Raw genomic sequence first — 27,639 nt, 5'->3', positions numbered from 1 at the left:
AATGAACTAGATCAAGGGCAATCAAATTCACATTCCAGATGTTGCTCACCACAGCCCTTATTATTTGGGGGCAACTAGAAATGGTAACTTAGCAGTTTCTGGAGAACTGGCTTCTCCTAGAATGTCCAAGATAAGATTGTTTAATTCCCTTCAATTCTGTAAATCAGTAATTTTGCTAAAAATATTTAGAAAGAGGATGTAGAGAAGGAATATTGTACAGAGAAGAATATCAGAGTCCTCTGAATATTCCTATGGGAACTGGAATTTTGTTATCTGTCCCTCTTTGAGCTAGGATAGACGTATGTACTTTTGAATGATAAACTCTGACTTTAAAATTGGGTATTTTTGCGGTGGCTCTTAATGCCAATCATCTCAGTAGTCTAACTCCCATTTCCCTGGCTATGACGCAGATGGAGCTGCTGAACTGATTGGGGCATGTTTGAGCTATCAATTATGCTTTCCTGGTCAAGAAATCCTCATATCCTTTTCAGATAAAAAGGAATATTAAATTCACTTGGCGAAGCATTTTCGGAGCACTGTGAGAAAGCACCAGGAAGACAAACAGTAATATATTCAAGAATGGTAAGGAATCTCCATTTCTCAATATTGGGAGGTATGACAGAGTGGAAACTAATGAGACCACTAGAAGCCTAATGGAAGGAAGGAAGGAAGGAAGGAAGGAAGGAAGGAAGGAAGGAAGGAAGGAAGGAAGGAAGGAAGGCTGGAAGGTTAAAAGTGTAATTTGACACTTGCATAAACTCAAATCCAATGAGTTGTACTAATTTCCAATATCCTTCCTATGAGTAATATTATGAAACTTCTAAAACACAAATCTTATTAAAAGACAATGCTTTTAGGTTATACAACTCTAGTTACCCCTGTGGTTTACTAGAGCCTTTCTTTAAAGAAAGGGTATGTTAGGACAATACAGGAAGTTGAATTAATTTGGCACAACTAGTATGCAAACTTTCAAGTTTTACCTATAGAGATTCTTTTGTGATTTAATGTTTTGTAAACTGTGGTGATGGAGAAGACCAGTGATTGCCACTTGTAACTTTTTTTAAATAAGCTTGTCAGGATTGATCAAACCTAAAAGAATAAGTCTCTGCTAACTGCTCATGCTGAATAGTTTTCAATTCATACTGCATCAAAGATTAAAAAAAACAATAATATATGTGTTTGTGTACGTTTGTAAGAATGTACTTGGTTATAATGCTGTCTGATTCACACCAGAACAACTGAAGAAGGCAGAAGCTGAAATCCAACCTTCTTATTGTTAGTTAATTTTTTTTTAAAAAAAAACATTCATATTTTGGTGATGCTCCATGCTCGTTCAGGATCCAGAATAAGTAAACTAATTTAAAATGATACTTTAACAGTCATTCAGGTCTGTATATTTATTTTCCCTTTTTTGTTTTCTAATATGCTCTTTTCAGAAGATTCTTTCAGGAATCATTTTGGACTTTTATATGGATGTTTCACAATAATTTGGATCAGAGGTAATGAGAGCAGCAGTTGACTGGCTACCATAATTTTCTGTTGTTATTTTTTCATTCTTTCTTTTGGAAAGCTGAATGAGAGAGCAGTCCGCATATCTGTGAAAGGTGTGGGAATCAATATTCCTATTAGGTCAATATCTTTATTTATTCAACTCACTGGCATGAAATAAAATGCAAGATTTTTACATCCTTGATAAACATTTCTGGAAAGTTTTGCCTGCTGTTTTGTGCCTTAAGGTTGTCCTTAAGTCAATTTTGGAACTGTCCTTTTAGATATATTATTGATGCTGGAATTTGGGTGGACATTTTGTTAAAATCTTTCCCTTACAGGATACACAAAAATTTAAATTCTAAGGAGCAGTGAAAAGAAATTCGGAAATGAAGATTCAACTCTTTCCTAAGCTAGCAACTGAATGCTCCCTGTGGCTCTTGTTAAAAGAGGGAAGAGAATCCCGGAACTTGGTTTTACTGGTTGTGTTTGTGGCTCTGCTAGTAGACAATATGCTTTTCACAGTTGTGGGTATGTAGTGTTTTGGTTTGCTCATTCTTCTTAAATGTGGAGCCTTTTATATTGCTTTCCCTCACACAGCAGCTTATTTCAGCAGCCGCTTCTTAATAGTATCCATTCAATTTACCCAGAATTCCTCATAGATTGTTCAAGGGCATTCTGAATAAAATAATATTGGCTGCCAGTTGGAATGATATTAGTTGCTGTATATATTCATGTACAAGCAGATAACCTTATTAGTTACAATATATACTTGTGGATAAGTGGATATGCCACACCCTATTTTTCATGGTACAGTATATTGGTTAAAAATTCAAGGGTTTGCTTATCTGTGGATGGGTGTATATGCATATGGAAAATATGAATGCTGTACTTTTAAAAAAGTGCCATTATATGTAACTGTGGATACGTCCATCTGTAAATAAGCCAAACCCTATTTGGGGGGGTGCATTTTAGTACCTAAAAATTTCAAGTTTATCCCAAAGTTTATACAAGTTTATACCCCAAGTTTGTATTTGACTGCCATCATCCCAAACCTAATCAGATAGCCCTGCAATATAGTTAGTGTGTATGTCAGGGGTGTCCAACCTTGGCAATTTTAAGACTTGTGGACCAACTTCCAAAATTCCCCAGCCAACCATGCACAAGTCTTAAAATTGCCAAGGTTGGGCATCTCTATGTATGTGTTTGTGTGCATAGATAAAAAAGCAGTTGGTAGAAGGCAGAAAGCAAATACATTTAAGATAAAAACAAAAAGGCAAACTTTTTTTTTTTTGCAGGAGAAATATTGTCTAGCTGTTCTTTTTTTTTCAGTGCCAATCATCCCTTCATTTCTATATGCCGCACACAAAAATATCAGCCACTCTGCAATTCAGGCCACATTTCCCAGGATTCCTGTGCCTTTCTCAGCTGATCCCTCTACTTCGGGCTTGTTGGACTATGACAACATCACAACAGTCTCAAGCCGTGATACTCTAGTCAGTGTCAGTGGGAGCCAAGAAGGAACAATTGCCTCCCCTTTCCCCATGGATGCTTTCAACCATAGTTGTACAGCTGGAATGGACTCTCTTTCAAATGAAAATGTTCGTGTTGGGCTGATCTTTGCCTCAAAAGCTTTGATGCAACTCATAGCAAATCCCTTTGTGGGACCCTTGACCAACAGGTAGGTCAGTTTTTAAACAAACAAATCAGAAAGACTTTCTGTACTGCAACACACTCAATTTGTAAACTTTCTAAATATTCAGTAGGAGCTAGTTTCGGCTAGTGGTTAAGCATCAGGCTAGCAAACAGGAGACTCTGACTTCTAGTCTTGCCTTAGGCCAGTCACTCATTCTTGGCCTTAGGAAGGAAACAATGGCAAGTTACTTCTGAAGTCTTGCCAAGAAAGAATTGGCTTCATGCCCAAGGCAGGACTTCTTGTTAATTTTGCAAAAACTGGGGAGGGTCCTGTCTGAGATGCTTTTTCAAACTATATTTCTGCCCTGGACCCATATTTCTTCTATCTGACCATTATCTTGCAGCTTTTCTTCCTATTCCTCTTACTTCTTAAGCCTGATACTGTTGCCATATTTGCAATAGGGCCTCTATGATGATTCACAACAGAAGACATGCGTAATGGCAACTAAAGCAGGCAACTGCAACCTGCTGTTTTAAAGCATCTCCAATACCTGATTTGATCTGATATTAGATCAACCTTTCAGGAAATGAAAATTGTGTCCCCTACTATGATGAGTGCTCAGACACATAGAAAATCTTGTTTCCTTCTTCCTCCCAGTCATTCAAGAAATGTTATGAAGTAGCTTGTGTTGTACAGTGAACTCAAAACCATTTTTTGGTCCCTGTAGGATAGGATACCATATCCCCATGTTTCTTGGATTTATTATTATGTTCGTCTCTACACTATGTAAGTATGAACACCTACACAACATGTACACAACATGTATCTCCTCTGATGTTGCTGGATTTGAACCCATGGGAGTAGAATACAACAGACCCTGTTTACAGTACCATTCAACTATGTTTACAGAATAGAGATGTGGATAATACAGAAACCTATTCTTTAAGTTTAGAAAGTGTACAGAGAAGAATAACAAAGATGATGAAGGGTCTAGAGGCTAAATTGTATGATGAACAGTTGAGGGAGCTAAGTAGGTCTAGCCTACGAGACGGATTGGAGGTGGGGCATGGTAGCTGTCTTCTATTGTTTGAGGGGCTGTCACAGAGAAAAGGGGATTGAATTATTCTCCAAAGCACCAAGGCCAGGACAAGAAGTAATGGGTGGGAGCTTGTTAAGGACAGATTCAATCTAGAAGTAAGGAGAAATTTTTTGACAGTGAGTACAATTAATCAGTGGAACAGTTTGCCTCCTGGAGTTGCAGAGACTCCATTGCTAGAAGTTTTTAAGAATAGACTGGACAATCACTAGAGTGGGATGGTATAATGGTATAAGGTCTTCCTGTGCAGAGGGTTGGATTAGAAGACCTTTGAAATCCCTTCCAGTCCCCCGATTCTATGTTTGTGGAATAATATTGAATAGTTTTGGTTCTGGGGCAGGCAATCTAGCGTCCTGCAAATATTTTGGTTTCAAAACCCATAATATCTTTGCCTTAAGTTATACTGACTACAGATGCTGAGAGACTAAAATATTAGAACAGCTCAGTTGGCTTCATCTTGATATTTGTCCAATATAATTCAATAAAATAATATGTAACCAGAATTTCAATGTACTTTGTCTTTAAATGTAAATTGGTTGTTCTTGTTATTTTACAAATGACTGTTATTACTCAATTAGTCTATTGAATGGATAACTAGCAGTTTCTGTTTTATTCCTCATTTCCCAAAATAAAATCAATGTTGGCTTAGGCTGCCATCAATTTATTTTTAAAAACTCTATATGAAAATTCCAGCATATGCATTTCTTCTGATCTGCATTGCTGTATGTAATTTTCCTCCTATATAACACTTTTTGTAAGTAATCTTCTCCTAATGTAATACATTTTTATTCTTAATTCCTTTCATTTAACTTTTTTGTTCTGAACATTGAAAAAAAAAATCTGAAAAATGCAGGTTTTGGCACATAAAGGTATTGAGGTTCATGAATTGCTTTGGCAAATCAGACCAATTCATAAACTGCAATCATCCATTCAGTGCCAGGAGTTCAATCCTGATCGGCTCAAGATTGACTCAGCCTTCCATCCTTCCGAGGTTGGTAAAATGAGGACCCAAATTGTTGGGGGAAATATGCTGACTCTGTAAACAACCAAGGGCTCTGTAAAGCACCATGAAGTAGTATATAAGTCTAAGTACTACTGCTATTTAGCAATGAGGCAATCAAGTTCTCTCCAAAAATCCTTTTTTGAAAGCATCCATAATTCCAGTAATCTGATTCTGTGCCTTTTTCTTCCTTTAGTGTTTGCTTTTTCAAGGAGTTACACCTTGATGTTCATCGCTCGAGCACTGCAAGGCTTTGGTTCTTCCTGCTCATCTGTTGCAGGTAAACATGCTGGCAGGTATTATTGGCAATGCTATAGATCTTGCACAGCTGGGACAATATCCTGGAGTGCCAGGAGGCACCTATTTATTAATTAAATAGATTTATATGGCTGCCCAACTCACACTTGGTGACTCTGGCCAGCATATTATATTAAAAATCAACAATACAACCCCCCCCCCCCACACACACACACTCATTGCAGTGGTGATAAACATGATCATACAAACCACACAATCAGCTCCAAATGAACCTGAAGTCTCCAGACTGACTGACAAAATCATGTCTTCAGGGCTTCCAAAAAAGTAGCAAGGAGGAGAGTCAACCTTATTTAAGGGGAATGATGTTCCAAAGGGAAGAAGCCACTACAGAGAAGGCCCCTTTTCTAGGCTCTATTAGGTCTACTTCTTTAATAGATGGGACCTGCAACATTCCTTGCCTTCCCACTCTGATAGGTTGGGAGAATATTACATCTTGAAAGTGAAAGTTCTTGTTTACATTTGGTATCTCCAGTGATGGACAGGAAAGTTGCCCACCTGGAATCTTTGATTGTTCCTATTCACATCGCTTAGCTGGATGACCAAAGATCTCATTCCTTGTTCTCAAACAAGGGACCAAGAAGGATATACCTCTTGCAACGTATAATTTCTATATCAGTTCTACTTTACTTTTTGGAGTAAAGAGACTGATGCTGAAATTATAAAGGGAAAATCTGTTTATTGAGTTGAAAGGTTTGTGGTGATAAAAGAAATTTTTAAAAAGAAAATCTTCAATATTGGAGGAGCTTTGGGGTGGAATATTGGGGAAGCATACTTTCTCCCTTATCACAGATGAAATTACAGCTTCCACAACAGCTGGTGGTAAAAACCAGGGGAAAAGAAGAATTCCATAGACCATGAAGGTAGTCTCAGTCTTTCACTTCTGTACAGTGCAATAATGCTAACACTAACCCATGCCTGTTGCTTATTTTCAGCAATTCAAAACTGATTGGCTCCACTCTGTCTCTGCCTGCAGGTCTGGGGATGCTTGCAAGTGTGTACCCTGATGACTGTGAGAGGGGAAATGCAATGGGAATAGCATTGGGAGGTCTGGCTTTGGGAGTGCTGGGTGAGTAAATGTACATTTAATACTGTTTAGGGCACGTAGGAACTCATGCAGAGCTTACTTTCGTGCATCTCCCCAGCTGCTTCCTTTTAAGACTCTGTTCATTATTCAATTGTCTTTGTCTTTAGTTCATTTCCCAACAGTTAAGCTGGAAAAAGATAGATCTGCTTATATCCAAATGGGTCTTTGCATGTAAGCACAATTTACTATGGATTATTGGTTAGCATTCCTGGAAGAGAATAAGTGAAGAACATTGGAGTGTAGATACTCAAGAGTAGATACTTCTAATAAGGTCACCCAAGGCATGAAGCTCACTCTAGTCCCTCCCTCCCAAACACAAGTGGGGATCCATATTGGGTGGCAAGGATATAGGAAAATACTGGAAGGTCACTTTAGTGATAATAGTAAAGATATCATTTTCAACCTGCTGGGAGAAGGCAATGATAAACCACTCCTGTATCTGACCAAGAAAACTAAATGGCTGGACAATATAGTGTCATATATTAGATGATGCTCAACATGCTACTGGGGAGAAGCTGAAGTTCTTTTATTATTTATTTTATTTATTAAATTTATATACCGCCCTATTCCTGAGGGACTCAGGGCGGTGAACAGCGAACGATAAAAATACATGTAATACAAACGTTAATAAAAAAACCAATTAAAATATACTAAACACTCTGGTCCTAGATAATTCAAGACATCCCAGTTTAAAATAAAATCAAAAGCAATATAAAGGGAAAGTTAGGCCAGGCTGGCCTGCTGAAACAGGAATGTTTTGAGGGCACTGCGGAAAGTGCGCAGATCCGGAATCTTCTGTATCTCTGGGGGGAGCTCGTTCCAGATGGTGGGTGCCCTCACAGAAAAGGCTCTCCCCCTGGGGGCCGCCAGTCGACACTGTTTGGCTGACGGCACCCTGAGAAGCCCCTCTCTATGGGAGCGTACTGGGCGGTGAGAGACTATTGGTGGCAGAAGGCGGTCTCATAAGTATCCCGGTCCTAAGCCATGGAGCGCTCTAAAGGTGGTAACTAAGACCTTGAAGCACACCCGGAAGACCACAGGGAGCCAGTGCAGCTCGCGCAGGAGGGGAGCCACATGGGAGCGCCATGCTGCTCCCATAACTACCCACGCGGCCGCATTCTGGACCAGCTGGAGCCTCCGGGTGCTTCTCAAGGGGAACCCCATGTAGAGAGCATTACAGTATTCCAGGTGTGAAGTGACGAGGGCATGAGTGACCGTATTTAACGAGTCCCGATCCAGAAAGGGACGCAACTGGCAAATCAGGCGAACCTGATAAAAAGACCTCCTGGCCACAGCCGTCAAGTGTTCTTCTAAAGACACCCGTGAGTCCAAGAGGACGCCTAAGTTGCGAACCCTCTCCGTGGGGGGCAATGACTCATCCCCAATAGTCAGTGATGGCACCAACTGACTATATCGGGACGTCGGAAACCACAGCCACTCGGTCTTGGATGGGTTGAGCCTGAGTCTGTTCCTCCCTATCCAGATCCGTACAGCCTCCAGGCACTGGGACATCACTTTAAGGGCATCATTGGGGTGGTCTGGGGTGGAGATGTATAGCTGAGTATCATCAGCATACTGATGATACTTCACCCCAAAACCACGGATGATCTCACCCAGCGGCTTCACATAAATGTTGAACAGAAGGGGTGAGAGAACCGACCCCTGTGGCACCCCACATACAAGGGGCCTCGGGGTCGACCTCTGCCCCCCTGTCAACACAGACTGTGACCGATCAGAGAGAAAGGAGGAGAACCACCGCAACACGGTGCCCCCTACCCCTAACTTTTGAAGTATTAGTGGTGCTTATAATGCATATTGTTGGTAATATTTTTATCTATTTGTTTATTAAATTTATATGCTGCCCATCTCACTGATAAGGCGACTCTGGTAAAGCTATGTTGATATGCAGGAAGAGAAAATCCAAACCTGCAAAATCAGAATTGCAATGGAAACATGAAATATTAGAAGCATGAACATGGGGAAGTTCAACACAATCAAATATGAAATGAATTGGCAACACACTGACAGGTGTGTGAAATGATATGAACTGCAATAGGTTGGAACTGGAAACATTTAGTCAGAAGATCACACTGTTTATTACATAGCACGACAACAGTGACAACGAAGAAGGAATATTGTAGCTTTGATAGTCAGAAAAGATATAGTAAAGACAGTTCTTGGCCATAATGTATAATCAATGGCCAAATATTATCAGGTAGACCTCATGGACAACCCTTGTCTAGGTTATCCACTGATGCAGAAGACAAGGAAATTGATGAGTTTTATGGTCAAGTTCAATCACATCCTGTTAAGAAAGCGTGTTTTTATTGTTTGATACTATTGGAAATAGTAAAGTGGTTGGACTGTTTGGTCTAAAAAACAGAAATGAATCAGGAAAAGAACAGTTTGTTAAGCAACCAACCCCAAATGCAACATAGTCTATATTCATACTTGTTTTTTTGATGTGTGTCCCTTTTCATATTAGCACCACTGATGTGTTTTCTTTGCAGTGGGAGCTCCATTTGGAAGTGTGATGTATGAGTTTGTTGGGAAATCATCTCCTTTTCTGATCCTGGCAGTCTTGGCTCTCTTAGATGGAGGTAAGTCATCCTTTGAAGTAGTCAGGTCAGGGCCCACCTTGAATCATTGAGTTGGAAAAGACAGCTCCAGACGCCAATTTTTCTGTGAAGTAAATCCCACTGACCATAGTGGGGCTTACTTCTCAGAAAACATCCTAAGAAGATGGCAGGCTCAAGGGAGAACTGAGCTACTGAATAGAAATAAGGTTGAACATAATTAGTAGGAAAGGTGGAAAGATATTTCTAAGCATGAAATAATTATATTTTTGTTTAAGCTTTGCAGCTTTGTATCCTGCATCCAACAAAGATTTCACCCGAGGTAGGACAAAAATACCCATTCATGTTTCCTTTTATATATGTACTAAAATATTTTACCCTACTTGTTGATGCAAAGTCTCTACACATCTATTTACTTTTACTTTTTAATGCAAAATAAAATGACTGTTTAAAAGCTGCAGTGTAAAATATCAGATTAGGAGTTATAAAATCAAGAGCAAAACAAGCATTTTACTCAAGAGCAAAAATACAGGAACTCTGAAAGCTGCTAGAAAAGCAGGCTTTTTGCAACAAAACAAAACAAAACACAAAACAAAACAAAACAACTCTAATTAACATCTTCCTCTGAAGCATATCTGTCTTCCCTGTATGTTTTCTAGAGTATCAAAGGAACCTCCTTGATGACCTTGTTGTGGGATCCCTATATTTTGATTGCAGCAGGTAAGTTTTAGTGCCTCTGTTATGGGCATTTGGTCTTGAGGATACAATAACCACCATCTCAACTTAGCTTCCGTGGAACTGAGGTGGGTTTAGAAAAGATTCTTCTGATCATCAGCATTGCTTATTGTTTCTGGTCCTGCCTGCTGGAAGAATAAAGCATGGTTGTCTGCTGTATAGTTGGGGATGGTTTTACATCTCTCCAAGCAAAATGCACCCTACTCTTTCTACTGTCCTATGTAGCAAATGTAGAATCAGAGAGTCTAAAGGGGGTATTTGTAGGAGAAGAGCAGGCAGAGCCAGGGGCAGAGTTAAATGGGTCATCAGCCTAGAGTTGTTTTCTTTGCACAAATAGACCAACACTTCTTGAATTCTCTAGTATCAATTTAGTGCTGAACATTAGTTGACTAGATTCTTGTGTATAGGCTTGTCCAATAAATCTTCTTCACTGCAACTTAACATATGGTCCTGATTCTTTGCATCTGACAGTATTAAGTCATTGCATGCAGTGCGGCTTTCCAAATTAATTGCTGTCCAACTTCTCATTCAACACATCAAATAAATGTGAGCTCAGCCTGTGTAGAAGGTTCCATTGTCAAACTAATAGAAGAATTATAGGAAAGTTTTTAGGAAGTTTTCCTAAAATTCTCTCTGTCTGAAAGGTGTTATTTCATATTTTGCATTTGCCCTCTTGGGTTAGAGCAAAGGCTGCATTTCTTGGTCTTTTTCTCTGGGAGAGCCTTTAGTTACTGAATAAGGGCTCTCATGTCCATGCTCACTTGAGGTTTTGCAAGTCCAAGAACATATCAGTTCCCTCCATCCCTCATTGTTGGCTTCCAATCTCCCAATCATGCCAAGAGGGCCTTTCTTTCCATCTACTTTCCCTATGTCTTTCTTCAAATGTGATGCTCTCAACTGAACACTTAATTGAGTTGGGAGTCTGGCTGATGCTCTGCTAATTGATAGAAAACTTATAAAGGGTCTGCATCTTTTCTCTTCTTCCAGGTTCAATTTGCTTTGGAAACATGGGAGTTGCTATTTTAGAGGCTACTTTGCCCATTTGGATGATACAAACTATGTGCTCCCCAGAATGGCAACTTGGTAAGTTTTTTAAAAGAAATAATTGTCATAGGAATTGGATGGTAATAAAATATACTGCTCAAAAAAATAAAGGGAACACAAGCAGAAGACATCCGAGATCTGAATGAATGAAATAGCCTTATTAAATACTTTGTTCTTTACATACAGTAGTTTATACACTGCTCAAACAACTAAAGGGAACACAAAACTACTGTATGTAACGAATAAAGTATTTAATAAGGCTATTTCATTCATTCAGATCTCGGATGTCTTCTGCTTGTGTTCCCTTTATTTTTTTGAGCAGTGTATGTTTAGATTAATTTAGTCTTTAAATTTTACACTAAGATGCAAATTGTATATATTTAAAATCAATTCAGGAGGACTTCAAAACCATTTGTGTTTCTTGGGATGGACTTGGTCTTTGAATGGCAAGCTAGAAACCATACTTCAAAAATAACATATGGGTCAGGAGTAAATAGATTTGTTTTAATTGTGTTTATTATTGAAATTAAAATATTTAATTGAAATGAAAATACTGCTTGTAAAAAAGATAATTTTCTCTTCTGTCCAATGAAAAGTATTCAGTAGAAATTGTAAAGGAAGTCTGGGACAGTTATTGTATTGTATCTTTTTAAAAAAAAAAAATTATTAGAGCATTTTGTTATAGTTCAAAAAAAAATCAAAAACAAATGTATAATAATTTTTCTATCATGGTGTAACATCGCCAAAATATCCATATATATATATACACCAATAATCAGAGAGTAAAAATAGAAAATATTTACAGATTCTTGTATACAAATTTACATTTTCAATACTTATTGATTACTATAAATATATCATCATCTATAATTATAATCCAACATTATCCTTTGTCTCTCTCCCATCGTTTCTGGGTCCAATCATACCACATATTCCAACTACCATAAAAGTCTGAGTCTCTTTTACCCTTGATCAGTTTTGTAAGCCTATCACATTCCATGATTTTATAAATTATTTTTGAGTCCGTTGGTAAGTCCTCATTCTTCCATTCTTGTGCGAATTCCAGTCTCCCTGCAATAATTATGTGCAGCATCAAATACCATTTAGTCAATCCAATATTTGCGGGTCTAACCCCCAACAAAAAGATTTCCGGTTTCAGTTCCACTCTACAGTATGTGATTTCAAGCAACCATCATTGTATTTTCATCCAATATTTAGCTGCCAGCGGGCATGTCCACCATTGGTGGAAGTAAGTTCCATTGCTATGCCCACATTTCCAGCACTGTGAGGATGTCCCGGGGAACATTTTAGCTAATTTTGCTGGAGATATGTGCCATCGATAAACCATCTTATAAATATTCTCTTTATAAGAGGATGCCATAGTTAATTTTAAATTTTTAAGCCAAATCTCCTCCCATTTTTGAAGATCCAATGAATAACCCATATTTCGCCCCAAAGCAATCATGGAGTCTTTAATGACTTCCTCCCCCGCTTTCAATGATAATAGGTAAGAATAGCATTTCAATAAGACTTTCTTGTCATTACCTAATAAGATTTTATCCAATTCCTGTTTTCCATGATATATCCCTACACTCTCCTGATCTTTCTTCCACCTTGAGTGTATTTGGGTGTAGGCCCACCAGTCTATGTTACACCCCTCCAACCTCAGTTGTTCCCGTGTCTTCAGCCTGTCCCGAGTATCCAAAATATCTTCATAGGTCAAGACCTTCTCTCCTTTATATAATGTCAGGTATACCAGGGCCTCCTGAATCGAGATCCAACATGGTATCTTCAGATACAACTTTCTCCTAAGTCTTTTCCAGGTATCCCCTAGGATCTTACATAAATAATGATTCCGAAAATACCTCGGTTGGGCTGACTGTCCTGGCCATAAAAAGTGGTGCCGTGTTGAAGGCCGTAACCTTCTGCCGCCAATAGCCGCCTCCTTTTCAGGGCAGTCCAGTCCTTCACCCATATCAGAAGGGCTGCTTGATGGTAAAGCTCCCAATTTGGGAGTCCAAATCCCCCTCTAATTTTAGGTTCCTGCATCATCCTGAGCTTAATCCTTGATTTTTTACTTTGCCAAATAAATTTAGAAATAACTCTGTTCAAGGTGTTGAAGAATTCCCTATCCAAACTTACCGGGGCAGTTTGGAACAAAAACAACCATTTGGGGAGAGCGTACATTTTGACGGCAGCAATCCTTCCCATAAGTGATAGCTGTAAATTTTTCCACCTCTCCAAATCTCTAACTGTCTGGTTATAAAGGGGAACATAATTATCTTCCTTTACCGATGAACACCTTGCTGTCAGCCAAATTCCCAAATATTTTATTCTATTAGTTATCTGCATCCCCAGGAGTCCCTCCAACTGACTTCTCTGCTTCTGCATCATGTTTTTAACTAATATTTTCATTTTTTCCTCGTTAATTAGTAATCCTGCTACTCTCCCAAAATCCCTAAGTATCTGTAATAGCTTCAGTCCTGATTCTGATGGATCCTCCAGGATGAAAACTAGATCATCCGCATATGCTTGAGCTTTCACCTCCTGGTGCCTAACCCTCATTCCTCTTACTTCCGTGTTTCTCCTAACCTCCCTAAGCAATGGTTCTAGTGTTAGCACAAATAATAGCAGAGAGAGTCGACAACCCTGCCGTGTACCCCTACCAATCCAAATCTTCTCTGTTTCCTCCCCATTGATTAATATTTTTGCTAGCTGTTCACGTTAGATTGCTTGCACTTCTCCCATGAACCTCTCATCGAAATCCATGTATTTCATCGGAGAAATCATAAAGTCCCAGCTCACTCTAAATGCCTTTTGGGCGTCAACAAAAATCAAGGATAACTATTTGTCCGGACAATTTTCATAATACTCTAAAATATTCATCACCATTCTCATATTATCATGTAGCTGTCGGTTGGGCAGGAATCCATTCTGATCTGGGTGTATAAATTGGTTAAGGAAACGTCCAAGTCTCGCGGCCAGAAGTGCCGTAAATATTTAATAGTCCAAATTAAGCAATGAAATTGGTCTGTAATTTTTAATAAGTGTCAAATCAATGCCTTCCTTCAGTAGAATAGATATATAGGCCTCTGACCAAGATGCCGGTATTTGGGAATCTTTCATCACCTCATTAAATAGTTCCACCATGTGCTTACCCAGCACCTCAAAACTCATCTTGTATAATTCTACAGGTAATCCATCCATCAATTCTACCTCACCCTCAGTAATTTCTGCGTTAAGCAATTGTTTCATTGTCCCAGTAATTTTGGGCAAGTCTGTCCTCTCTAAATATGTCCAAATATCTTGCTCCCCTTCTTCACCCCTTTTATACAGCTAAGTAAAAAATTCTTGCACCACCCTTCTCTTACCTTCCATGTTAACATGCAACCTTCCACCCTTATCTTTTAACCCTTCTATTCTTCGATTTTCTCTCTCCTTTCTTAGGCGATAGGCTAACCACTTCCCTGGCTTATTGGCATTCTCCAAATGATTTTGCTTTGCCCATTTTATTTTATTGGCTAATTCTTCCTGATCCAACAGCCTAATTTGATGTTGCCAAAAATTCCTCTCTTCTATCCAATTTCCAGTTTCCTGACCCCTTTGCATTGCCTTTTCAGCTTTTTGTAAACTGCTCAGGAAGGCTTCCCTCTGCTTTCTTTGAGTCTTACATTTGCCCGCCAAATATTTAATCGCCAGTCCCCTCATCACTGCTTTGGCTGTATCCCAAGTATTATATATTGAGGTGTTTTCTTTTTTATTTTCATTTTAAAAAAGCCGCATCTCTTTCTTGAACATACTGTATTTATAAATTCTTCCTCTTTCAAAATCCCTACATTCATTCTCCATCTATTCCTTTTTTGGCTCAATATTTTCCAAGTCAACATTAAAGGGTTATGGTCGGCTCATTCATTAGCACCAATTTCTACCTCTGAGGTTATCTCATTCAAGTCAGGAGACATCCAAATCATATCAATACATGACCATGAATGATGCCTGGGGGAGAAGTAGGTATATTGTTTCCTTCCAGGGTTCTGTAACCTCCAGACATCATATATACAAAATTCCTCTCTTATATTCTCACATATCCTTGGTAGTACCCTCTTCACATCTCTCCCTCCTCCTTTCCTTTTCCCCAGGACATAATCTTTGGCCTTATCTATAACAGCATTATAGCACCCAGCAGGCAAATATATTGATATTCCATTTCTGCGAATTTGTTATATAAATTTTCATAAAAGGTCCGTTGGTTACAGTTGGGGGCATAAATACAAACTAATAAGACACTTCCGCTGACCAATCTCCAATTCCACCATTAATACCTTCCTGATCTGCGAATACTTCCTTGGCCACCAAATAATGCTGCACATAAATCACCACTCCTCTTTTTTTTTTTTTTTGATCAGCTAATGAGGTAAATTTTTTACCTAATCTAGAATTTTCTAATAAATTATCTTGAGACTTTTTTATATGCGTCTCTTGTAGACAAATAATATCATATTTACATTTTCTTAATTTATTCATTATCTTTTTTCTTTTAATAGGAGCATTTAAATCATTAATGTTTACTGATAGCAAGCGTACATTTTCTCCCATCCCTTTCCTCCTAGTCAGCCCTTACTTTCCCGCTGTTGGGACTTTTTTCATCTGTCTTGTCTCTCTTTGTGCCGTCACTGTTCCTCCTCTTCCTCAGTTCTCCTTTCCATTTTTCTCTCGCTTTTACCTTCACCAGTTCTCATATTATCCTCTTCTTGAGACTTCTCCAAACTTCTACTTTCTACCTCCTCCTCCATATCCAAACCCACCATATTAAGTGTTCTGTCCCCATCTCACACACGCACACAAACAGTCAGCCAAGGGTTAAATAAAACTTGCAGACAATAAATTCCTTCGATAACAGGATTGGCAGCAACCCAGTAGCTGCTTGCCAAGAACTTTACTCACAGAGGAAGGTGTTCCTCCTCCGTCAGATAAACCAAAACAAATACACAAAGTCAAAGAATTGTCAAGTCCAGTCTGAATTAAATCCAAGGCAGGCAGATAACGTAGTTTCAGAGATACAATGCGACTCACTAGTTGTTTAGTTTTGTCCGTCACAGAGCCTGAATGGCCACCACACCCCCTTTTATCCCCTGTGGGGTGTGGTCCAGTGACTCAGCTTAATCTCTGGCATGCCTCCTTTTCTGCTGCGTGCGCTTGTCTCTCCGACGCTGGCGTGGATCCAGCCAAGACTTATCTCCATCACGTCCGACTGTTCGGAGATACCTGGCTCCTGGCCAATCTCTTCTCCCTCGGGAGACACCTGAGGCATTGCCAGAGAGGAGGGTCCTGGAGAGGGAGGCCTGGCCAACTCCTCTCCTTCACCTTCGGAGTCTTCTCCCTCTGATAAGACGGGCTCGGGGGTCGGAGTCACAACATTAAGTTGTTGTTCAAAAAACTCTTTCGCGTCCTGCAAGTTCCTTATTCTGATTCGTCTATCTCACCAAGTCACCAGCAATCCTTCTGGTAGGAGCCAACGGTAGGGGATTGCATTCTTCCTCAAATGTAAAGTGAGGAATTGGTACCTCCTTCTTTGCTCTCTGACCCATCTCGGAATTTGCTTTAGGATTGTCACTTGGTGGCTCCTATAAGTAATAGTCTGATCTCTCGTGCGTCAGAAAAATTCCTCGCATAGGGCCTTCTTATTAAAATGCACATGAACTTCACGAGGGAGATTGTGCCTCCAGTGACGTCACTGCAATGGATGGCTGGAAAGAGTGAAAGCTCTATATCCAGCTTTCCCTTTTCTACAAACGGCGGCTTTATTTAGCCATCGCAAACCGCGGAGAGGTTTGCGAAGGAGAGAGGATACCAAGGCATGTGTGGAGGTAGCATCTTCCACACGCTGAAGAAACCCCCCAGGGTGCCTTTGTAGGAAGAGGCGGCAGAACGCCTCTCCGAAGCAGTGACTGATCCTCTTGGAAAGGGAAGCCAATCTGTCACAGTGTAAACTATTGGACTGAGATTGCTGTGCTGAGTGAGTGGAAGAGAAGAGAACAATACTAGCCTCTTTGAACTGTATTGGCCAAGTGAAAGTGAGAGGCTGGAGTGGAGCGAAGACTGGCCATTTTTTACTTTTGTGGTGTGGAGCCAGCTGGTTTTTTTTTTTTGGAACAGTGGCAGTGGAGTGATTGGAGTTAGCCGTGGTTATTTCCTTTTGGCTTCTTATTTGAGACTCTCTTGAGATTTCTCTGTTTAAAGAGCTCCTGGTGCGTGCTGGACTGAGGGATACATAGTGACTTGACATTTTTCCCTTTCGCTTTCTGATCATTATTGTCGGAGTTGTCTACAACTGGAAGAGTTCTTTTTCCACCTTGTGGCTGAAACTGGTACAGCAGGGAAGAGAAAATCTGAGTCACTGAGAAAGAGAATTAACTGGCTTGTGTTGGAAATAGTTTTTTTAGGGTTATAGCCTATGCTGATTTGGAAGAAATTCTGGCGTGACCCAGAAATGTCCACAACGTCTACGGTTACTAAAGTGAATAAGAAGACCCTGGCTTTCCCTGCACCTGCATCTCCATTGACTTCAACAAGATCTGCTGAAGATATGTCATCGGTTGGAAAGTCTTCCTCTATACAGGGTTTCCAAGCTATGCTCCAGACTATCCAGGATTCGATGACCAAGAATCAGGAAATGAAGTTTAGGAATTTTGAAGACTTGAGAACGGATGTTAAGAGTGAGATGGGAGGAGTCAGAGAAGAGGTTAAGCAAATTTATTTATTTTATTTATTTTTTTAAATTTTTTTATAAAATTTGTATGCTGCCCTATCTCCAAGGACTCAGGGCGGCTCACAATGACAGTTGACCAAGCGACTGTTAAAAACAACGAATATACATAAAAATCAAGAATTTTTTTTTTAAATTTTTTTAAAATATACTACCCGATCAGTTCAGGCCGGGGGACATAAATAGCCAGGTTTTCAATTCACAGCGGAAGGTGTGAAGGTCAGGGGCCAACTGGAGCCCCAAGGGAAATTGATTCCAAAGGGTGGGGGCACTCACAGAGAAGGCTCTACCCCTAGGAGTCGCCAGCTGACATTGTCTAGCCGATCTAGCCGATGGGTGAGAGGCTTGGAGAACTGCAACAGGCAATAATTTAACAGGAGGAAAGGATGTGGGAGGTGGAGACAAGGACAGAAAGGTGTGAACAACGGATAGATGGATGGGAAAAAAACAAGTGATGCCTAACAGGGAGCTTGAAGATGAGATCATCTTTCTCGAGATGGAAAAATCCTCCTTTTTTCTTAGGCTCCAGAACATGGCAGAAGATAAGGGAGAAAGACTGGATGAGATCGTGGGGGAGATGGTAGCAGGAGCCCTGGAAGTAGACAGAGCCTCAATACAATGTGATATCGACAAAGTATTCAGGGTGTTCACTAGTTACACAAAGAGGTACTGTATTGTATCTTTGATGCATCAGTTTTGAGTAAGTTGGAAGAACCATAAATTTTTTCCTGTATGAAACAGGCTCAAAATGGGACCTGTTCATGCAGATTGGCTGTTAGCCTCACCTGGAAAAGAAATGCTATTGTAAATTTCCTGTTTGGGCTGCAGCCTTGCCCAAACCACAGTGATCTTTCTAATGCTTGTATGGATTTGTATGTCTCTCAGCTTTATTCCTAGTCTCATATCTGTCTGCCTTATCATTCAGTGTCATCTTGGCAGCAGCACCTGTAGGCTCATGCGTGCCGATGCATATGAGTAATGCAATATTAAATTTTTAAAAAAGGTCTTTCTTTATTTATTAATGAAAACTGATACAGTCGAGAGAGAAAGAAAAAGAAAGAGTGAAATGTGGGCCTATGGTTACTGAAGAGTTCCCTACTGATTAAGGAAAAAGCTTCTTTAGAGGCAGAGAGTTGGTGATTCAGCATACAGCAATTATGTGCCACCACAGAGATGGAATAATGAGATGAAATAACTGTGTTGTTCTGTAAAAGGCACTGAAATTGAATTTATGGAAGACTAATGCTCTCAATGACACTTTCTGCCACAATTGAATTGCTACCTTGGCTTAGCCGAGTGACTGAGGGTTGCTAATCAGTTTAAAGGCTGGCTAAAACTAAGCAGCCAGGAGAAACTCTTGATAAGACGGAGGGTCTTTGAGGATGACTTGCCACCTTCTTTATGCCTTTCTGAAAAAACAGCAAGGGGGAGATGGGTGAAGTTGTTATCAAGAGGATGGCAAATATAGGGATGATGATGGTGAAGTGGTGCCCACTCTGAGACTGGAGACACATCAATGCAAGACAAATTCTCCACAATCTTTCTAGACCTGTGCTCCCCTAGTTTTGGAATATTGTCCCATTACTTATTTCCTATATCCATTCTCCTTATTTTTATATCCCTTGATATTTGCTTTGCTTCACTTGTGCATGGCACCTTTGTTTTATCCTGAATGCCTTTGGTAGAATCCACATTGATTTTTTTTTTTAAAAAATGCAAACAATAAATATGTGGATCCCCAAGTAGTATGAATCTGAGCAGTTCCTCTGGTCATTACCAGAAGGAACATTCTGTGCAGTACATTAATCATCTAAGGTACTGATGGTTAACGTTTTTGGTGCTGAGTGCCCAAGACGCACGCGCATGCCCGAACCCCCAAAATGCAATGTGAGTGCCCCCTGCGCATGCATCCCAGCCCCCATGCATAACCCCCCCACATGCACCCCGGCCCCCATGCCCCCCATTTTAGCTTCCAGGTTGGTGCAGGAGGCTTTTCAGGCCCAAACCCCCTGTGCCTGATTTTGGGCTTGGAAAGCCTCCTGCACCAACCTGGAAGCCAAAATGGGGGGTGCGGGGGCCGCGGTGCATGTGGGGGGGTTTATGCATGGGGGCCAGGATGCATGCACAGGGGGTGCTCACATTGCATTTTGGGGGTTCGGGCATGCGCGTGCGTCTTGGGCACTCAGCACCAAAAAGGTGGGCACTCAGCACCAAAAATGTTAGCACTCAGCACCCTATGCCCCATTTCGTGGCAGAGACCCGAAATCCAGCTGGCTGGCGGGAGGAGCATGGCCATGCACAGTGGAGCTGGGCTGGACCGGCAGCTGGTGTGCCCGTAGAGAGGGCTCTGCATGCCACCTGTGGCACGCGTGCCATAGGTTTGCCATTATGGATCTAAGGATTGCTGATAAAACCGGTATTTCAGGACCTTGGAGAGCTCTAAAATGATAACTTGCATTCACAAAATATAGCAGAAATTTAAAGTGTCTATGCTGGAGTCTATCCTAGCTTGTTCTCCCAGGTGCTTCCCTCTTCCTGAATAGACCTGGGGTGGGGGAAATGGAGCAATGCTTTGATCTTGAGCCAAATGGCACACTTATTTATTTATTTGATTTATAAAACTGTCCATCTCATAGCAGTGACCCTAAATCACTGACCCAGATTAAGACCATCAACGCAACATATAATCCATGTCACCCTGATTAAAACAACAATAACAAAAGACACATCACCAATAGAAACTCTTGGCTCTTGTCTACCACTTGTCATTGTTTCTTGCACAGATGTTCAAATCCTTGCTTTGTCACTATATTCACTGAGTGACCCTGAGCCACATTTTCTTTCTTAGTCAATTCTAATCTATCAAGTAAAGATGAAGATAAAATGAAAATTGAACCAGGATGAATTTCATGGAAAAAGGAAAGCCAAAACATGTATTAGTTTTGCTTAACAATTGAAATAGCAATGGATGAGATCCAGATTTAATGTCATTTAGAGCAGACTAATTGAAAAAAAAAAACCATCTCCACGTGGCTCAGATTATGATTTTTTTAATGGATGGGGAAGTTAAGAATTGCACTTCAACACCATTTCAGCTATAAAAGAATCATATTTCATTTCATATTCAAGGATCTCCAATCCACAATTATAAATATTAGAACACTTTTGTTTGTTTCTTTAATAAAAAACCTTATAATTATATACAATGGATCTTCAATATGCAATATAAATACATTGAAAAGATATGCTACAAAATCAGGTTGACACTATTGGCTGAAATTTACACACTGAGTAGTTTGAACAATTAATACTTTTTTTTTTAATTTGCTCAACCTGCTGTTTCTTAGCAAAATGAAAAGAATGTAAATTTCCCCAGAGGACCTGCAAAACAAGTAAAAATCTATAGGAAATTAAACATCAAAGTTTCTATAAACCAATTCTGTCATTTTCAGGCAAACAGAGATGCTTGCTGGTGATAACATATGTCATATGCAGGAGAATAAATTAATGATAAGCAACAGCCTGTCAAATATTTGATTTTGGTTCAATTATAACTGCAAAGCAAATTATTCTTTGATTGGTGCAGCATGTAAAGTAGAAATGAGGGAGGAAGGGATGGGCTTAATATAGAGTAGGTCAATGCCTGCAAGGACCTGACCATGAAACTTGTTTTGAATACAATGAATTTTATGAAGCACTAGATAAATTTTGTAGTTCAGCCAGGAAGTAGCTATTTCTTAGCAACTGGATGCTGCCTCTAGAGATTGAGTTGAATTATCATGCTTAGTATCTTTTGTTAGAACTGAGCTCCATACATTGTCTACTTTCAACTGAACACTGAGTTTCTTTATAGGACAACCTGGAGTGACACTCTGGTTCCTTATTTTTGTTGAAGAATATGTCTTTCTTTTGCATTCGACTAATTTGTGTACAGACACATAAACTCACACATACACAATAGGATTCTAAGCAAAGGCTCAGGAGGGACTTCTGTCCTTGGAAATGGTGTGCCTTCCTTTCAGATGGCTTTCTTTTGTTTTACAGGTGTAGCTTTTCTGCCCGCCAGTATCTCTTATCTAATTGGGACCAATCTCTTTGGGATACTGGCCAATAAAATGGGGCGGTAAGTAGAGAAGTTCAAAAGATTTTTGAATGTTGAAGTATTGTGAATTATTGTTGCTGTTAGATCCCTAACATGATATTGCCATTCAAATGGAGGGAGGGGGGAGCATGGGGATAAACTATATTTTATAACCTTTTTCCTGGCATCTAAGTGCCCTGCAGTATTCTCACCTTTTTTGGAATGTAATAAGGAGGGAGGGCCATGTGGATTGTTTCAGTTTGCTGAAGGTGGAAGAAGATCCTGGGAATGGCTCCTTATCTGTTTCTCAAGACGGCCATTACAATAAACATCTTCACACCTTTGGATTGGTTAAATCCACATTCAGATAGGAGGGAGGGATTCTAAAGCCCTATTTCTAACTGTGTAGTTTGGGAGGGAACTTAGAGTCTGCTTTGCCTGTTCTGCTATCACTTCTTTTCAATAAAAGGTTCCTTTTGAAATACCATGTTACAAAAGTCTATATACTTTCTTGGGAAAGGAGGAGAGGCAGATCCTTACAGTTGCATCTTCGATGGTGTTGTCATGAAGAAGGGAGTGATTCTTGGGAGTGTTTCCTTTGTGATGTACAGGAGAAAAAAAATCAGGATTTAACTCTATCATCTATCTATCTATCTATCTATCTATCTATCTATCTATCTATCTATCATCTCCATCCATTCCTAACCCATCTACTTATGTATCTATCCATCCCTTATATATCTATCCTGCATTCTTTAGCTTACCTGCAGTAAAAGATCAACCTACCTACCTACTGTACCTACCTACCTATTGGTTAGAATTCCACAGAGATGTATTGCAGGTATTTTAGGACACTTCTAACAGGGGAATCTATTGCTAATTTCTGCAAAGAAAGGTATCCCAGTATTGATGGCTTTATTGAATTTGCAAGATGAAACTTTCAAACAGCCTTCAATATTGTTTGTTCATTGCTTTTCTTGGCAGCTGGCTGTGTTCATTGATTGGGATGATGGTCATAGGAGTCAGCCTCCTCTGTGTGAGTATGACAACACATTGCATAACCCAAAATTGGAGAAACCAAGCAAAAAGTCTTAATTCCAGCTTAATATCTGCCAACATTGTTGCAGGTAGCACAGGAATTTCAAAGAGGATATGGAGGTGGCAGCCTGCATCCTAACAGAATTTTATGAGAAAAGATATATACTAGTAAACAATGGCAAAACATGGGAAAATTTAAAAGTGAAGGAAAAATTTTTTTCACATTCTTTCACCCATTTCTTGTGTGATTTTCCCATCCTATGTCACCAGTTTCTTCTCTGGACCTTCATGGTTCTAGTCTAGTGAACTCCTTCAAATTAACTAGAATCTGACCTGGTTAGGACATAAACCTAGCTAAGCAACCATGTTTTATTCTCCTTAGTGTCTTATGCAAATCAACTCACTATAGTTTAGAAACCATGATTTATTGTGTACTCCAGTTAGTTTGATTAAACCATGACTAAACAAATCATATCTTGGTGTGATGTGCCAGGAGATCCTCAGGACCAGGGGTGAAATGCTACCAGTTCAGACTGGTTCGGCTGAACCGTAGTGATGGCAGCGTGAGGCTCCACCCACCTGCCCGGTTGTCGTTACTTCCTGGTTTTAACCAGGAAGTAACCTGTTTTTTATCCTCTGTGCATACATAGAAGGGTTTGCGCATGCACAGAGGGTGCATGCATGGCGCGTGCACTTCTGAACTGGTAGGGAAGGTAAGTAGATTTCATCCCTGCTCAGGACTGATAGAAAAGTACATTTTGAGGGTTTTTTAAGAGGTTTTAAGGATTGGAGCTGACTTCACCTCATTCTGTCTAATGATTGAATGTTTATTTATTTATATTTATTTATTAAATTTTTATACCGCCCTTCTCCCGAAGGACTCAGGGCAGTGCACAGCCAAAAAATAAAACCAACAAATATATAAAAGTTAAAAAACAGTTTAAAAAACATATTAAATAATCTGGCTGCCACGTGTTAAAAACAGAAACAACCCATTAAAATTTAGTATTTAGGCCAGCCCAGCTTGATGAAATAAAAGCGTCTTGAGGGCCCGGCAAAAAGTGTGTAGGTCAGGGATCATACGTATCTCTGGGGGCAATTCATTCCCCACAGAGAAGGCTCTCCCCCTGGAAGTCACCAGTCGGCATTGTTTGACCGACGGCACCCTGAGGAGTCCCTCTCTGTATTGACCGGTGGGAGGTTATCGGTGGCAGAAGGCGATCTTGTAAGTACCCAGGTCCTAAGCCATGGAGCGCTTTAAAGATGGTAACCAGCACCTTGAATCGCACCTGGAAGACCACCGGGAGCCAGTGCAGCTCGCGCAGGAGAGGTGTTACATGGGTGCGCCATGTCGCTCCCATAATCACCCATGCGGCCTCATTGTGGACCAGCTGGAACCTCCGAATGCTCTTCAAGGGAGCATTACAGTAGTCCAGACGGGAAGTGACGAGGGCATGAGTGACCGTGTGCAAGGCGTTCCGGTCCAGAAAGGGACGCAACTGGTAAATCAGACGAACCTGATAAAAAGCCCCCCTGGCCACAGCCGTCACATGATCTTCTAAGGACAGCTGTGCATCCAGGAGGATGCCCAAGTTACGAGCCCTCTCTGAGGGGGCCAAGATCTCACCCCCAATAGTCAGCGATGGAACCAGCTGGCTATACCGGTACACCGGAAACCACAGCCACTCGGTCTTGGAGGGGTTAAGTCTGAGCCTGTTTCTCCCCATCCAGATCCGCACGGCCTCCAGGCACCGGGACATCATGTCAAGGGCATCATTGGGGTGGTCCGGGGTGGAGATGTACAGCTGAGTATCATCAGCGTACTGGTGGAACTTCACCCCAAAACCATGGATGATCTCACCCAGCGGCTTCACATAAATGTTGAACAGGAGGGGCGAGAGGACCGACCCTTGCAGCACCCCACAAACAAGGTGCCTTGGGGTCGACCTCTGTCCCCTGCCAACACAGACTGCGTGTGGTCAGAGAGGAAGGAGAAGAACCACCGCAACACAGTGCCCCCCACTCCTAACCCCTTCAACCGGCACAGCATGATACCAGGGTCGATGGTATCAAAAGCCGCTGAAAGATCCAATAGGACCAGGACACAGGAACAACCCCTGTCCCAAGCCCTCCAGAGATCATCAACAAATGCGACCAATGCCGTTTCCGTGCCTGAAGCCCAACTAGTACGGATCTAGATAGACAGCTTCATCCAGGTACTGGGGGAATTGTCGCACCACCACACTCTCAACAACCTTCGCCACATGTTGTATCAATATTTCTGCTGCCAGTGTTCCAACTGATGAACCCAAGGAGGCAAGCACTGTTGAGACAATCCAATCTCTTAATGCAAAACTTTATTGGCTACATCATTTCAGCACAGATTGAAACCAAAACCAGTTCTACTTCATTCCCATGGTTTTAGCATAGTTAAAGAATAGTTTCTTCCTCCCCCCTCCATTAGTGCAGGTCACATTGTCCAATTAGACGTCTAGGTATTGTTATTTATTTATTTATTTATTTATTTATTTATTTATTTATTTATTGGTTCGATTTATATGCCGCTCTTTTCCGGAGACTCAGGGCGACTTATAATGCGTTAAGCAATAGCCTTCATACTTTTGTATATACCTGCTTAGTAGGGCTTTTGCCCCCCCCCAAAGCAGTGTTCTTTTTTATACAAAGCCAGCTTATTGCCCCACAAACCGGGTCCTCATTTTACCTACCTCGAAAGGATGGAAGCCTGAGTCAACCTTGAGCCTGGTGAGATTTGAACTTGCAGTAATTGCAGGCAGCTGGTGTTACTTAACAGTGCTTTAGTCTGCTGCGCCACCAAGGCTCTTAACCTTGTTATGGTCCTTGTCCAGGTCCTTGCCGACCATCTGGTTAAATGACCTTGGTTCCCATGTCACAATTTCTTCTTGTCATCTGGAACTGGCATTCCAAACCTAGTTTTTCCTCCTCCCTGGTTCTGTGGCAAGCTGAGAAGCGAAAATGGCTGAAACAGCATAATCATGCTTTTTTTCCCATCAAGTTTTTATTTTTTTATTTTTTTTTAAATTATACATATCATTATGTGGATGGCGTGGTGTTTGAGTATCATACATTTCAATACAGATAAATATATTCATAATTATTACATTCCGTTTTCCTTATTCCATATTATTTACCCCATCTTTTACACAAAACTTTTATTTTCATATAAATATTAACAAGTATGCAATAACATCTAAATAGATATGCTTTAACGTCCACTGTATTATCTTTTGTTATAATTTCAATAGTATAACCCTCAAGTAGAAAAAAATAAGAAACTGTTTTCTTTTCTCCTGTACACATTCTCCTGTACACATTTCCCAATTTTACAATAACAATCCATCTCCTTTCCTCTTCTTTCTCCTCCCTCTCTTCCCTTCTCCCCTCTCTTTCTCTCTACTTCCCTCTTTCCTTCTCTCCTTCTCCTCTCCCCTCTCTATTTCTCCTTTCTCTTATTCTCCGCTTCCTTCTCCTTCCCTTTCTATTTTTCTCCTCCCCTCCACTTCCCTCTCTTCTTTTCCCTCTCTACCATTATTCTTTCTTCCCTCCTCTCCTACTCCCTTCCACTCCACTCCATTTCCCTCTCTCTTTTTGTTGTTGTATATAATATTCCCAAGACCTACAGGATATGGTGCATTTTCCGCTGCGCGATAGCTGGAGCCTTTTTTTTTTACTTTTTTAAAGCAGTTTTTTACTACCTATTCGCCCGAGCCGGTAGTAAAAAAATGCTTTTAAAAAGTTTTCAAAAAGGTTCCCACACACTCCACAGCTGATCACCCCCCTGCACTGTTCTACTTATGTTCCCAAGCCTCCTTTTGGCACGCACTGTGCGTGAGTGCTCACAGCTCACATTTTGTGTGCATTGCCCATGCACAGTGCGCATTTGGCGCATGGCACACATGCCTGGCCAGCGAACCAGTTGTAAACCGGTTCAGATTTCACCACTGCCACAGCTGCTCGATGGCCTTCCTGGCCACATGGGAAGCACAAGATGGATATGTGCCTTGGGGCCTCCAGGGGGCTGGTGTTGATACAGGTGGTGGGCTCCTTCCCAATGGACGTCACTTCTGACTCTTTTTTGGCCAGATTTCACTCCCCCATGCCTCTTGTATTCCTTTATATCGAGTTCCACCACTGTCGCCAATCGATACCAGTCACGGATCCAGTTGGATATTCCCTGGGTCAAGCAGGTATGGAAGAGCTCCTGATTCAAGCCATCTCTAAAATGGTAGACCAGCAGGTGCTCCAGCCGGTGCCTCAGTTTCCCTGCAATTCTCCAGAACTCACAAATGTACTCCATTACCTGTCGTTTCTCTTGCCCGATGGTTTGCATCTCCTATTCTGCTAGCCAGATTTAGTGTGATCCTCAAATTTGGGTCTGAGCTCCACCAGAAAAGCATCAGCATTCCCTAATTCCAGTGTCCCTTTGTGGTGGAGCTCCAGCACCCAATCTGCTGCATCCCCTTCGAGATTAGTGACAATGACATTTACCATCGTTACCTTGTTAGGGTATGCCAGGGCATATCGGTCTAGGTGTGCTCACACCTGATTTAGGAAGAAAGTTTCTTCTTTCTAGGGGAAATCAATGGGAACTTGGCTTTGGCTGCCTTTGGTGCTCTGCTCCATCAGAATTCTTCCTCTGCCTGGCAGAGTTCCCCAGGTGCCGTGCCCTCGTCCCGCACTATCTATCACTTAACTTTCTCCATTTGGGCTTTCGGGCAGGTTGCCATCGCCTGGGTTC

General features: G+C 40.9%; 1 protein-coding gene across 1 annotated transcript in view; it reads left to right on the top strand.

Annotated features, from left to right (window-relative positions):
• The first annotated feature begins 1,877 nt into the window (after positions 1 to 1,877).
• Positions 1,878 to 27,639, top strand: part of SLC18A1 (solute carrier family 18 member A1) — a 30,491-nt gene continuing 4,729 nt past the window's right edge. Inside the window, exons 1-11 of the mRNA XM_070952360.1 lie at positions 1,878 to 2,019; positions 2,821 to 3,169; positions 3,852 to 3,910; positions 5,417 to 5,500; positions 6,512 to 6,604; positions 9,133 to 9,222; positions 9,477 to 9,520; positions 9,858 to 9,918; positions 10,921 to 11,016; positions 21,788 to 21,866; positions 22,809 to 22,860. Of these exons, the coding sequence (XP_070808461.1) occupies positions 1,878 to 2,019; positions 2,821 to 3,169; positions 3,852 to 3,910; positions 5,417 to 5,500; positions 6,512 to 6,604; positions 9,133 to 9,222; positions 9,477 to 9,520; positions 9,858 to 9,918; positions 10,921 to 11,016; positions 21,788 to 21,866; positions 22,809 to 22,860 (1,149 nt within the window). The remainder of the gene's footprint in view (positions 2,020 to 2,820; positions 3,170 to 3,851; positions 3,911 to 5,416; positions 5,501 to 6,511; positions 6,605 to 9,132; positions 9,223 to 9,476; positions 9,521 to 9,857; positions 9,919 to 10,920; positions 11,017 to 21,787; positions 21,867 to 22,808; positions 22,861 to 27,639) is intronic.

Source organism: Pituophis catenifer, unplaced genomic scaffold, assembly GCF_029215685.1.
Source record: "Pituophis catenifer annectens isolate HBS135680 unplaced genomic scaffold, rPitCat1.0.hap2 SCAF_12, whole genome shotgun sequence".
Taxonomy (NCBI): Eukaryota; Metazoa; Chordata; class Lepidosauria; order Squamata; family Colubridae; genus Pituophis; species Pituophis catenifer.
Note: the sequence above shows the minus strand (reverse complement) of the source record. Positions and strands in the feature narration are given on the sequence as shown.